The sequence below is a fragment of the Fibroporia radiculosa genome, assembly GCF_000313525.1.
Source record: "Fibroporia radiculosa TFFH 294 genomic supercontigs, scaffold4474, whole genome shotgun sequence".
NCBI lineage: Eukaryota > Fungi > Basidiomycota > Agaricomycetes > Polyporales > Fibroporiaceae > Fibroporia > Fibroporia radiculosa.
Genome location: NW_012133406.1, coordinates 20,373 through 33,476, shown reverse-complemented (window position 1 = coordinate 33,476; position 13,104 = coordinate 20,373). Strand labels below are relative to the sequence as shown.

The window sequence follows — 13,104 nt, the reverse complement described above, 5'->3', positions numbered from 1 at the left end:
GCCTTGGGTCCATCATGGCCAATAGATGCAACCGCGTCTGGCTTCATATCAGCTGCATTCAAACTGTACGCCTTTGGGATGGCGGTAGAGGCAGTGGACCACCATATGTTCCTGTTGTCATTAGGAACGGTGGCACTAGCAGTGCCACACTCTTGTGTGATGAAGTTCGCGGTATCGACGAATGGATTGTAGAGCTGCTTCTCGGATCCTGGCGTTGGATCCGGAAACTTCGTCCAGCGGTCTCGAGAATACAAAGGATTGCTGCCAGTACACGCCACATTGAATATCTTCTTCACGACGGAATCCTCAACGCCTTCGAAGATCTTCTCGATGAATTGTGGAGTGTCGCAGTAGACGGAGCGGCCGATCTCGTCGCGAAGCTGGACCTCGACATCTGCATGCTGCTCTTTACGCTCTTGAAAATGGGCGTTGGTACTGTATCTACTATGATTCATGACCCCGGGAGGCGTATTAGCGACTTTCGGGAGAGGGATGGATTGTGGCGCAGGCTCATCTTGTGGGGTGGTAGACATACCTGGGGGATGCAGGTTCACTCAGTTCATCATGAGTGCGCTTCATCTTATATGCCGTCTGAAGGCGGCCGGAGGAGAGTCGATGCTAAACAATGGGCGGGATTTCAACTTGGACTCTAAGTCTGAAAACAAGTTCCACGACGAATTTGGTTCGGCCTACCTATTCTGGAATGAAGCGGCTGCACTCATTGAGCACCAGTGAGTCACCTTGACGGATCACGCACTTACACGTTCCAGAGATTATCATGCCACAATGAAGCCAGGTCGCGGTAAATAGCACTAGAGAAAATTATCCAAGATTGATTTTTGCAACGCATTCGAAAGCAAATGATAGTTACCCACCGAAGTAGCCAGATCCCACTTTGGCTACTATCCCTTATACCCTGTCTCTTGAGATAACGAAACAGGTAGAACGGTGTGGTACGCTACGGATGTATTCACTCGGGGCGATGAGATCGCTTCAAGTTGTAATTCAGAATGTCATAGCAAGTTCGAGTTGGTTGAGAAGCTGACGGTTCCGCCCGAAGTGGCGATCTGCGATCAAGTCACGTTCAGTGATGGCATAAATTCATGACCCGTACACGAGGCTCCGAAGAGATTGATTCCGTCGATGGCAAATACATGGGTTACCAAGGACGTTCACGCCGTTTATTGGTAAATTTTAAGGTTCTTCGTTGCACCGAGTCCGAATTCCTTCCCGAAGTTTCCTGTTACCCAACGCCTGCGGATCTGCTACTCCCAAATCGATTTAATAGTATGCAGCAGGGAAGAGAAATACATCGACCTCGGGAACATCCATTTCAATCGGAAAGAACACAATACGACACGTATCACACAACCGAGAACCAATTTCTTGCGCTGGAAAGATATCAGAAAGTAGCAACCAAGAAGGAAAGCCCTTCTGATTCCTTCGGTTGGATAATTGGACGCGATAATTCGCTGCATCAGCGTATAGATTCCACTTGATAATGTCCGTCTCAGCACAGCAACGCGTTCGTTACACTATATCTTATGTACTCTATCATCTTCCGTTATCACTATCGGACAATCAAATTTGCTAGAGAGAACTCCGCTACGTCACGTCACTTTGAGACTACGAATAGCTTACGACTCGTGTGTTGCACGCCCATTTGAAACGACGAGGCCTCGACCAATTCAGCCTAGAAGCAACACCAATAACGTGAGCTGATATGATCACACAATATGCCGCGGTGATATTCGCCCACGTAAGTGCTTAGATGCGTGCTTGCGTGCTTATCGTGTGCTCGGAACTTGGATCTGATTCCGCGAAACAAGGCGCACGCGCAAAAGGATGGCCAGTCAGTAGGCTCAAAGTCACCCGTATCGATGCCCTATGTTCTCCAAAGTAGTGTGGTTCAGTAGAGTTGGCTGAACCCTGCAGCCCTGCAGTGTCTGTTACGTTTCCTTCTCAAGCGGCGATAGACCACGGGTTATCCAGCGAGGCTGCATCGTGCGGGTGAGCGAACACGTTCAGAGGTACACAGATACCTTAGCATCTGCTAGTGACGACTGTGTGCGAGCCAATTTGACGTCCTGAAACATGATTCTGCATCAGGTACACCTGGTGAGAGGGCTCAGTCGCCAGAATGCAGATCCGGATTTATGTTTGAAGTCCAGCATGACCACTCGTGGACAAAGTTGGGTCCAAGCGACACGCTAATGAGCGCACCGTCACGCTGTTACTGAGCACCTCAGCAAGCCAAGACATAGATGGCAAAGAGTACGAAAGAGTATTATATTGTGGAGGACAGCGAAGACTACGCTCAGAGACCCGGGTAAAGATCAGAGCCTAAGAATGTGTAAAGTTGGTGACGCTGCGCAGCAAGATCGACGTACACAGCCTAGTGGAGGTGGGAGGTAGAATAAATCAGGCGTCGAGATAGCACTGAGGTAGAGCTGTGTGACGCTCGGATACATGGGTGCGTTGTCGCTGGCTTGTTGTTGAACGCTGTAGCAGATCCCGGCGGCGAGCGTGTCCATCACTGCGGAAAGTCTGTGCCCTGTGGCTTGATGCCGCTCGCAATCGACAACGAGTTTCATTAATGCGAGAAGGGAGTCGTTGCATCGAGCGAGAGCGTGGACATGGTCCAAATGTATCGTGTAGCGTCGGCTACGGCTGACCTCATGGCTGGAGACAAGCATCGTGGTTCAAGATAAGGCGGATAGTACAATGCAGCAGCACCTGTGTAGGTTCACAATCATTCGCGTGTGTCTCCTAGTGAAACTGAGATGCTCACGCACCGTTCAGATGGGGGCACCTCGGTATAGCGACGGCCTGAACCGCGCCTCCGACTTCCGCGTACGATCGCTCCCGCCGATCAATGTTCCCGGTCGAAACTCAAATTCCCCGCTGCCGTCCTGGTTTTCCGTTCGATCGCGACTGGCGGAGCGAGGTCAGGTCTTCCCAGATCCTGAGAGCAAGTACATGCGATATCCAGAAGTTCGGGTATTGTGGGTGGTCTTGACAGCCAGATCATAATTGGGCTCATGTTTGTTGCCCTGGCATCAATGCGATGGCAGGAAGTCATCGCTCACCTTGCTTATTGTAGGTGGTCTTCGCCGTTGACGAGTCGACATTGTATTCCTTGTTGTATTCTTGCCGGTGCGCTCATCGTCGGTTACGAATTACTATCAAACAATGGATGCTATTGTATGCAGCTGGTCGGATTGTTTGTCAATGGACGCATAGAGGGACTTGGGGGATCCGGGAGACGATGTAGCCTGGGTCTAGATCCGTTAAAGTCCTCGTGTCAAGCGTTAGATATCCACGCAGCTCGCGTATATGGATGTCCAGATTTACTTGGTATTGGCGCTGAGCCACTATCTCGTGATGAGGTCCGGCTGCGGAGCTTGTCCGTTGTGGCCCTGCGAAATCTTCCACCCCATACAATTGTCTGACAGCCACTTTCTCACCAATGTTCCCATACAAATGAACTCTCGCTCTGATTTTGGGAGAGCAGCGGTGGGTACCTTGGCGGTTAACATTACGGCTGTGCCAGTGTCTTAGATCCAACTTGCCTATCTCGAGTTACGCAAGGCAGTCACCTGGGCCGAGGCACTAGGCTGTTGCCAGGATGACGATGAGGGTCCTCCCGGGCACACGCTCACTGCTCGAAAGCTGGAGGCAAAACGGACTTAACTCAAGTTGGCAACTACCATCAGCGCGCTTGAAAATGAGGTCTGCGGTGTCGACGACGAGTCCAGGCAGATAGTAGCGTTTTACCAGCACGAGTTGAATGTCGCATGATCACATAGGTGAGCTGAGGGTACGAGATCGTCTGATGGGCACCATATAGGCGTGCCGTAAGTCTGAAGCGGAATGCGCTGCAGATGGATATCCGGTCGCGGCTGAACCTTAGACAGGGTCATCTGGCGCGCGAACGCGGAGACATGGAAGGTCTCCTTTGACAGCGTAGACTCGCACTCGGAGTCGGACACAATAGGATGTTCTCATAACTCCACGTCCGGCGGGCCAGGCAGGACGGGGTCAGCCGTGCATTGCTTCGGGATGTGTAGCGCTGTTGTGTCCGCGGGGCGGACACGGTATCCAGCAGACAGTGGGAGACGATAAGAATCGATGGAATGCAAGGTGACTACAGTGACGAAAGGCGATGCAGCTGCAGTCAATAGTCCCGAAGAAGACAGAGGCTGCGCAGATAGCCCGCTGTCACACTGCGAGACCCAGACGGAGGAAAGAGAGCTACCAGGAGGGGACACGCTGTGAATGGGAGGAAGAGGAACAGAAGCTGCACGGAAAGATGGCGTTGGAGACAGAGATAGGACGAAGATCAAGGGTGCCGTGGCTGAATGCAAGATTGAATAGGAAACCTGGCCATCACGTCGCATGCGAGAGAAGGCTGAGCAAGCACGCCTCGTGGCTCGCGGAGAGCTGAAGGAGGAAGGGCAAGCTCGGGCGGACGGTAGAATCTGCGCTGGAGACGTGGACTCCCTGCGGAGGCTGGCACTCGAACACGCCCGCACACGCACCAGAAAGGGGCACTCGCCCGTCCAGCCACCCGGCACGGCATTCTGCGGAACTCTGATGGCGCCGCTAGTTCGGCGAGTGGAGCACGCAGCGGGAGCGCGCTCTTGTTTTCAAGCTCCGCGTCAAAGCAGGGGCAGCCCAGACTGATAGAAAACAGCTGACCAATCTCGGTCCCTCACATATCCCCCCCGCCTCGTTTTTCGTCCGCAACCATTCCGCCGCCGTCGTCGTCGCGCACGTCGCCCGTCCCCCCTCCGCCGACAATCACCCTGTCCTCGCCATTCGTGCCGCCATGATAGCCGTCCAGAAGCCCCCACCTCAGTTCTTTGCTGCTCCTCTCTTGCGTCCGAGTCACAGCCGACACCCCTCCGCTCCAGTGGTGGTACGGCCGACGCATACTCCTGGCCTCCTGTCCCTCTCGAAACCTTCTCAGCCCAATGCTCGTCCCCAGACTGCTAACCATCAGCGTCAGCATCGCTCGTCGCCTCGGGGGAAGCCTCAACAGAAGTCGCCTCAACCGACACAGGCCATAGCGCAGGTGCAACCGGTTGAAGACGCCAAGAAGTCAACGCCTCTCGTTCCTAGAAATGAGAACATTACCTCTGAGAAGCCCAAGATTCAGCCTACTGCACCTGCGCCGACGGTTTCGGACAAATCAGTTAGGGGCCGCCAGACTAACAAGCCCAGTAAAGATAAGGCTCAACGAAGGTTGGTTGTTTTCATTCATATCGACGTTGTGCTTACGTCTTAACTGAATGTCCGACGATGCATTCAGGAGCGCATCTTCTACATCTCGTGCACCTGCACGACGACAACGCCATCAGCCATCTCCTCCTCCTATTGCTCTTCCACCCTCGCAGGCAGAGGACTCTTCCAAATCTTCGCCCAAGTCGACCCGTCCTATTGCCAGTGCCTCAGTAGATTCTACCGATCCTTTTCTCATCCGTGACGTTCCGACTGTTGACGCCCCTCAAGGCGGGTCATTAAAGCCCTCTCCCAAGGGCCCTACTTTTCGCTCTCCCCCACCCCTAACTCAGCCGTCTGGTAAGCTTGCGCGTCGTCGTCAGCTCACCACTCGAGCTTCGGTTTCGCCCAGCGCTCCAAAGGGATCGCAATCTCGCAAGGACCGTGTCGCGGCCCTTGTAGGTACCGTTAACGACAAACAGGACATCGATCTAACGACGCCCGTGCGCCATGCGAAGACTCGTCGCACTCCGGTAGCCGCTTGGGACTGTTTCCCCATCTGCGATGATTCGGCCGACCAAGCCGATGACAGTGACGACACCCCGCCTACGACTCCAATTAGAGAGTCTGCCAGTGTTCCAGTCAAGAGGATCACAAAGGAGTGGCATGCCGCTGGCGGCTTTGACGATGTTCCGCATACCGCTCCTCTGTCTTCGACGGCCGGTTTCCGCTTCGTGCCTCCGAGCCCGACATCCACTCCTACTCCTGCTCAGCGACGCCGCAACCATAGACGTGTGCCCAGCGAGGGTATGTTTCATATGTCGATGGATGAGGATTCAGCGTCCTCCGATACGTTCCCTTCAATAGGCAGAGCCCCTATTCACATGGGCAGACGCAAAATTCCGGCCGAATTTCGGCAAGCTGTGGCGAGTGGTATTGAGAGTGGCACTTCATCTTCAGCTCCTCAGGCAGGATACTTTGCGGGTTCGATGTTCCAAAACTCCCCGAGTCCTGATGAACTTCCTCCGCCGTCATTCTGATTGTATTTGTAAATAACATAGAATTCGTCAAGTGTAGAGGTGAGTGTGCTTTACCGTGGCTGATTTGTCTACTGACTTTTACCTGATAGCCCAGAGTTATTAGATACCCATAGATGCTCGCATTTATCTACGTTCATACTACGACTAATCCTCGACTACCGAAGCCTTTCGCAAATCATTAATGCCGTCATGCCTTTTCTGTCTCTCGCCTGTAGGGGCTTGGACGTGTACATCACCTCACGGTACCATTACACATCCGGCAAACGGTTTCGCTTCCATCGTCATGCTTGGGTTCAGCGGTCTTTGGGTTTTCGGTTTCTCTGGGCTTCTCACTTGAACGATATTCGGCAGACACAAAACACGGTCAATCCCCCGCCATGGTCACTCGCTCAGGACAACCTCGCTTCAATCTATCGTTTCATTCACTCGATACCCATCTCCTTGCTGGGTCAGCTGTCAGCGTTGGTATTCATACCCCACCGCTGATGGTGATGAGCTCTTGGGCTCGTCACGCGCATGTCCGCGTGTCCCACTTCTTCTCGCGCTTCTGTACAGCTTCCCCCATTCGTCTCGCCTTTTTATTATCATCGCATCTCAATTGTGCCACTACCAACCCAGCTCAGAAGTGCATGCTTTCGCATCCTCGCATCCTCGCATCGCAAAATACGTTGCTTACGTGGCGCCTGGATCGTGCAGGCGTTGCGTTGTAATAACAGGAAAACGATAGATCAAGACTACATCAAGAAAAGACCTATACAAAAGCCTAGGCCGTCGAAGGGCGGCTGTCATCTAAGTTATCCTCCCCTGGTTTCGGCTTCCAACGCCGTTGTTAGGAGATTATTATCTGTCGTCTCCTCGTTCTTGACTGGTTATCCGGCTTTGGTGTCTTGGATTTTGGGACTTTGCTCGCATCCATCCTCGACTGCCACATAATCCCACCTTACCTTTCTATTGTAGCTTCCTCGCCGTCCTTTATACTTTCGTGGCGTTTGAGGATTTATTCGCCTGCCGAGGCTCTTCATTCCCCCTCCTCTGACCCCCTTGTCTAATCGTCTATCCTCGGCGGGCTGCAATCAGTGTATCACTATCTCTATCCTCGTCCCACAATTCTTTTGTTCAGTAGTCTATTTGATGGGCTGTTCTTCCGTGATACTCCTCATGGCCGATTTTGCCTTATATACGATAATTATGTTCCAGAGTCCTCTTCCCTACAATTTCTATGTGTTCATGATCTTCATTTCATTTCGTATGTATATGACTTGTTGCAGAATGTCGGCGCGCTGGTGTTGAATGTGAGTAGCTATTTTCGTTCAGCCGCTCAGATCTAATTATTTTACAGATGATTATCGTACACACATGGTCACCCAGCAGTACCTGTGCCGCCAGGCTCTCGTCATCGCCGGAACTCCCTCACCTTCCGCTGTACATATTTTCCTTGACGACGCCTGGTGAATCAAGACGTCACGCTCGTTTAATATGTCTTTTCAGTCCGTATATATTCCATGACTTACAGCAGTCTCTGCCGTCCTCCCCTCCTTCCATCTTGGGTCTACATATCGATTCTTGTCCCTATTCTGCTCCTTAATCTTCATCGCCCTTGCTCTGCATTGCTCCTCCCTCAACACGATCACGCCTCGGTCAGCTACCACCTTCCATCGATAGCCATTGCACATTCGCTTCGTTGACCGTTCCGTCCTCGCCGTATCCCTTGTCGATCTCGGATTACCGATTTTCCCCGTGTATCCATAGTGCACGCTCCTGTGTTGCATTGTCGCCACACCTGTTTTCCCCAACTGCGCCGGGGAATGCGCAAATTCACGACAACACATCTGGGAGCGTATTTCCCTGTTCTCATTAATGGCGCATCCGAAGAGTGGGTGTGGTTTTGGAGTGCACGCTGCGTTGGAGGGTGATCTTGAGGAGAAGGTGTTCGCATTCATGCGTGATGGGAAGGATCTTTGGGTGGAACCTGCGACGCGATTGCATCGGTCGGTGGTGGTATATTCAGCTGTATCTGTTGCACCGGTTTTATGTCTCATAGGCATCTTGTATGAGGAAGTGGCTGAATGAAGATTGTTCTGATAATGATTGATGCGCTAACGGTTCGAACATATCTCGCTCGACGGCTCACTATAGTACGTTCATCATCGGTGAGAGAATTTGAGAATGAGTACAACATAGCGATACAATGGCATGTGTCTATAACGAATGGAATACGATGAGCAAGAATTATCGCAAGCTCTAAGGGAATGCTAGGATGTACTCCTTCATCTGTTGCTCCCAGCTACACTGTGGCAACGCCTCCAAACTCTCGTCAGCATTCCCACCACAAGCTTGTTCAAGAAGGCCGGAAACGGTCTGCATGATGCTGCTCAAGCCACCCTGTATATCGCTATCCGGAGTATCTGGAGAGCGCACGAAGACAGGAACAAGCATCTCTTTGCCATCGTTTGGACCTGCCAGCGTAGACGACAAGCCTGAGCCAGGTGAGCCAGACTCAGAGGATGGTTTGCGATAGCCTGCCACAGATGTTGCCCGAGAGCCAGCAGCAGATTGAGATCCAGAAGCAGAGACGGACGCGGATGTAGACGTAGATGTTGCCGAAGATGAAGAGGCGAGTGCTTTTGCTTTCCCTTTTGCTTTTGCCTTCGCTTTCGATGCGGCCCGGGGATAAATCCTGCTTGAGCGGCGCGTGTGTTGCCGCGCGGCCTTCATCACCTCCTTCTCGACCTGCTGGTACGCGTCGGAGCCGGGGGCGGAGACGGACAAGAGGGCTTCTCGTGTTTGATTAAACGCGATGTAGCGCAGGGTAGGGTAGAAGTGCACCATCGACCCGGGTGTGCCGCAGACGACGGGGCAGTCGGGGTTCGGGCAGCCAGGCGGGTTGACGCCGTCTCGCTGGCACTTGCCGTGAAAGTAGCTAGGGAAGATGGCAGTCTCCATCCCGTTGTAGGCTATTCGTTCGTAGGCGTCGACTATGGGCGTCAGGTAGGCGTGCGTGGTGGATGGGCTGGGCTGGCCGGGCAGCATGCTCGAGATGCTTTGGGCCTAGGACGGGCGAGGTTTGAGCGATGCAGCGAGCTAGACTAAGGTACTCACGACGGAGTCCATAACCGAGTGGATTGGGACCGAATAGTTTCTTAGGAAGACGTTTGTAATGGATATGATGCATTCTCCTTCACAGGACAGTACAGCGACCGGCGCCGTTAGCAAGAGGAGAGGCAAGTACAAGAAGGAATGCATGGTTTGTGTGGGCTAGGCAGAGCAGAGCTGTGGAAGCCAGGAAGGAGCAAGGGTCTGGTTCAACTTGCGTTGGTGCTTCTATGTCAATCACGTGGAGGCGCTGAAGACTTCGAACTTTCACCATCGCAAATCCGCGACGGCGAGAAGTGTTCACTACCTCTCGCGTGCAGCGTCATGCATCACGCCCAGGGATAATGCGTTGATGAATGACTCATCATATTGCGTAACTACTGTCGAACCGGATGTGTATCAGCAGAGTAGTCTGCTCGGTGGGGACCTTGACGAGACACCTACATGTCCTATCAATGGCCACATGAGCCCTGACACCTGAAGACTGCTGTTGTCAACGATTCGTTGTCGGAGGCTAGTAAATCAAAGCGTAGATACACAAGAAAATCACGGATGCCTCTGCTGTACCTTTGTGCTGATGCGCGCATCAACGTGATTTTTGGGGCTGCGATGGAATCAATCAGACCAATACAGAGAGAGAAAACAGCCGAAAAAGCATTCTTTACGTTTCTAGGTCGCAGTAGAGTTGACACGATGGCAAGGCAGTTCTACTGACCGCAGACAATCTTTTGTCACTTACCCCAGCGCTAAATGCGGCTGAGACATGACTCTCGTCGATGGCCATATTGTAGTCATAGTGCAGGATGGAAAAAAAAAAACAACAGAATGATTAGTTTAAACGTTACAACGGCCACACAGGTTTCAAAAAAACTTCTATAATCAATCATAGTCATAACCTGCAACTGTCGTAAGCCACGAGAGCGGCAGATTGATTATGATGGGACTTGCCTCCACCTCCTCCCTCATCGCCGCCTCCACCGCCGCCCAGGTCATCAAAATCATCACCTTCACCGTTGTCGAAGTAATTATCAGCATAGTCATTATCGTACTCTTCGTCGACGTCGTAGTCCGATTCAGCTGCTTGTGAGCCAATGTCGGAGCGCTCATCGCCAGACTTCTCCTGGGAGGAGATAGCGATTACTCAGAGAGGAAGAAAAGATACATCGGCCCACAAACCTGGTCATCAGCGTCATCTCCCAGCGTATCAAGATTGATACGTTTTCTCGGCCCCTTTGTCTCAGCTGCGAAGCAGAATGTTAAAGCGATTGGCCTGAGGCAAACCCATGATACCTACAAGCTTTCCTTTTCTTAGGGTTGAAGTAACTTTCGAAAATTTCCTGCGGGAAAAATGGCTGGTTTAAATCCTTCCGTTTTAATGTGGGCTGAGAGGCAGGAGAAGGGCGATATTTATCGGAATATCGAGGAAGTTCTGCACTTTTCTTCAATGAGTTGAGTTCATGGGAGACATGCTCAGGAAGAAAGTCACCTGTGGATTTTGTCGACTCAACGATGTAGTATGCAGACTGGCGCAGACGCGTCGCAAAACCAGTCTGTAATTCACACACACGTTTTTCCTCTTCTGTGTACTCTGTGAGCAGTGGAAAAGGCTCCAAAGGCTGGGAATTCCATAAACCTTATGATAGCATTTTATGGAGGTGCATGCACATACGGGATACAACGCCGTAGCCTCTCTAGACATGGACTGAATGTCCGCAAATGTCAGACCCATGGGGGGAAGGTTGGCACTGAATCCGCCCTTCCCTCCAAATCCACCGCGCCCTCCACCTCGACCTCCACCTCGACCGCCTCTTGACATGATGGATCGCTGTGATTCAGGTTGAGAACCAAAGATAAAGCTGGAAACAATGCACTCTGTAGTGGGCAAGGACACGGGCGCCAATATGACCGTATTTGGCTACAAAGCGCAGCTTCAAACTCCGAACGAAATTATAAAGTGTGTGGGCTTCGTTGCCTTGGCCCTTGCCACCCGCCATCATCCCCTCAAGCCCTCGCCTCCGCCAGTTCGTGTCATTCCCGCCATTCATCAACCCAAGACCTCGCCAGACCAGTAGCTACATCGAAATGGACAAGACTCTCGACGAGGTTTGTTTCTTCTGTTGTCGACGCCACGTCTACATCTGACCACACTATTCCCCTTTTTAAGATCATTGCTACCCGCCCCAAAATTGTCCGTCGCCGTCCATCGGCCAAGCAGCAAGTTTTGGGCAATCCCGCCGCCGCCCCTGCCACCCGTGCACGCGCTGCGGCTAGCAAGGCTGCTGCTGCTCCGGTAGCAACTCAGCAGCAACCTGCTGACAAAATCATCGTGTCAAACTTACCTAATGACGTGAATGAAGTTCAGATCAAGGTTTGTTTTGGGTCACTTGCTAGACAGAGTGTTTGAAGCTCAATGGTCTGCTTCAGGAACTTTTCCATACGACCGTTGGTCCCCTCCGGGATGTGACTCTTCATTACGATAGCCAAGGTCGATCTAAAGGTGTCGCTGCCGTCCATTTCCAAAGGCGCGGCGATGGTACGAAGGCGTTCCAACAATATAACAATCGCCTCATTGATGGAAGTTAGTATCGACTGCATTCCCCCTCTTTCACACCCTCGTCGTTCGTCTAGCTTGGCTACCCGTCGTGTCTCTTGTGGAGGTGCTCTAACCGATCGGAGCTGTTGCACCGATCTCTTCAGGCGTTGCGTCCGGTTCCAGAGTGGTCGCGTTGAGGCGCGCGTTCTGCTATGCGTAGGGGCTGCACTCGATCATCCTGCCGTTCGCACCAAGATGCTTCCTCCCGCTGGGTCGCCTTGATTGAACAGTCAGTTCAATCCTGGACTTGGTTTCGCCCCGAATGCGCGCAGCAGCGTCGGCTCCCATGCAGACGTGGTTAATACCCTTGGGTCTGATCAGCCCTTCGGTATGCGTCTTGCTGCGATGTCCGCGTGCATCCGAATGGTCCTTGTCTTGCTCTGGCAAGGACTGCATTTCAAGATGCATGGCACAAGGTTCGACCATCGTCAATCTGGCGTTGACGGAGGAAGGCGAAGCGGGAGTGCTCAGTCATCCGATGGATGTCCGTGTTTGTGGTGGAGTGGGCGAAGTATGCCTTGGGTACGGTATGGAGCGGATGAAGCCTACAGTGTTCGAAGTTCAAGGCTCGCGACTGCTGCTCGTATCTTCTCCTTCTCCTTCTCTCGCAAACTGAACACCCGACTGATAAATCCTCTACCTTTTCTCTGCCATGCGTGTCACTCCATCTCACGTCGACATCCGCCATCTCGCCATTTCAACACTGCCGTTTCAATAGAACGCCCCATGAAGATCGAGATAGTGGTCGATCCGGCTCGCCCTGCCCCCCCGGCATCGCTGGCCGCTCGTGTTGCGCCAGCTCCTGCAGCACCCACGGAAGGTGCTAGGTTGGTTCAGCCTCAAGTGCAGTGAAGTTGTTCAAACTGATTCGTTTTTCTTAAGGACGGGTGGTGGACGACCGAGGCGTGGTCGAGGAGCAGGAACAGGAGCGGGAGGTCCCAGGCGCAGGAATGAGAGGCCGGCCAAGAGTGTTGCTGATTTGGATGCAGAGATGGAGGTTAGTCGCTATCATTTATCTATCAACTGTCTAGCAACTCAACGGGCTTTAGGACTATACTGCGAGCAATGCCCCCGCAGCGACTGCTTGATTGCTTTCGCCTTTGTTGCCGCGTATTTCTATTTTGACCTGTTTCGACGCTTTGTGTACTATCATAC

At 52.5% G+C, this 13,104-nt stretch overlaps 6 protein-coding genes across 6 annotated transcripts; 3 read left to right on the top strand and 3 right to left on the bottom strand.

Moving 5' to 3' along the window:
• Nucleotides 1-12: 12 nt before the first annotated feature.
• FIBRA_05433 (uncharacterized protein) lies at nt 13-533 on the bottom strand (the record flags this gene model as incomplete). Its single annotated transcript, XM_012327198.1, has 2 exons — nt 13-37; nt 70-533. The coding sequence occupies 2 exons, from the start codon at nt 531-533 to the stop codon at nt 13-15; spliced, it is 489 nt and encodes a 162-aa protein (XP_012182588.1).
• A 3,865-nt stretch (nt 534-4,398) lies between these two features.
• FIBRA_05432 (uncharacterized protein) lies at nt 4,399-6,263 on the top strand (the record flags this gene model as incomplete). Its single annotated transcript, XM_012327197.1, has 3 exons — nt 4,399-4,560; nt 4,610-5,247; nt 5,315-6,263. The coding sequence occupies 3 exons, from the start codon at nt 4,399-4,401 to the stop codon at nt 6,261-6,263; spliced, it is 1,749 nt and encodes a 582-aa protein (XP_012182587.1).
• Nucleotides 6,264-8,504: 2,241 nt separating this feature from the next.
• FIBRA_05431 (uncharacterized protein) lies at nt 8,505-9,293 on the bottom strand (the record flags this gene model as incomplete). Its single annotated transcript, XM_012327196.1, has 1 exon — nt 8,505-9,293. The coding sequence occupies one exon, from the start codon at nt 9,291-9,293 to the stop codon at nt 8,505-8,507; it is 789 nt and encodes a 262-aa protein (XP_012182586.1).
• Nucleotides 9,294-10,245: 952 nt separating this feature from the next.
• Nucleotides 10,246-11,172, bottom strand: FIBRA_05430 (uncharacterized protein; the record flags this gene model as incomplete). The annotated part of the gene is made up of 4 exons (XM_012327195.1): nt 10,246-10,476; nt 10,533-10,597; nt 10,651-10,972; nt 11,026-11,172. 4 exons carry the CDS (start codon nt 11,170-11,172, stop codon nt 10,246-10,248), a joined length of 765 nt encoding a protein of 254 aa, XP_012182585.1.
• Nucleotides 11,173-11,221: 49 nt separating this feature from the next.
• On the top strand, nt 11,222-12,022 carry FIBRA_05429 (uncharacterized protein; the record flags this gene model as incomplete). The annotated part of the gene is made up of 5 exons (XM_012327194.1): nt 11,222-11,310; nt 11,363-11,459; nt 11,521-11,724; nt 11,781-11,889; nt 11,940-12,022. The coding sequence occupies 5 exons, from the start codon at nt 11,222-11,224 to the stop codon at nt 12,020-12,022; spliced, it is 582 nt and encodes a 193-aa protein (XP_012182584.1).
• Nucleotides 12,023-12,675: 653 nt separating this feature from the next.
• Nucleotides 12,676-13,037, top strand: FIBRA_05428 (uncharacterized protein; the record flags this gene model as incomplete). Its single annotated transcript, XM_012327193.1, has 3 exons — nt 12,676-12,776; nt 12,832-12,946; nt 12,999-13,037. 3 exons carry the CDS (start codon nt 12,676-12,678, stop codon nt 13,035-13,037), a joined length of 255 nt encoding a protein of 84 aa, XP_012182583.1.
• Nucleotides 13,038-13,104: the final 67 nt, after the last annotated feature.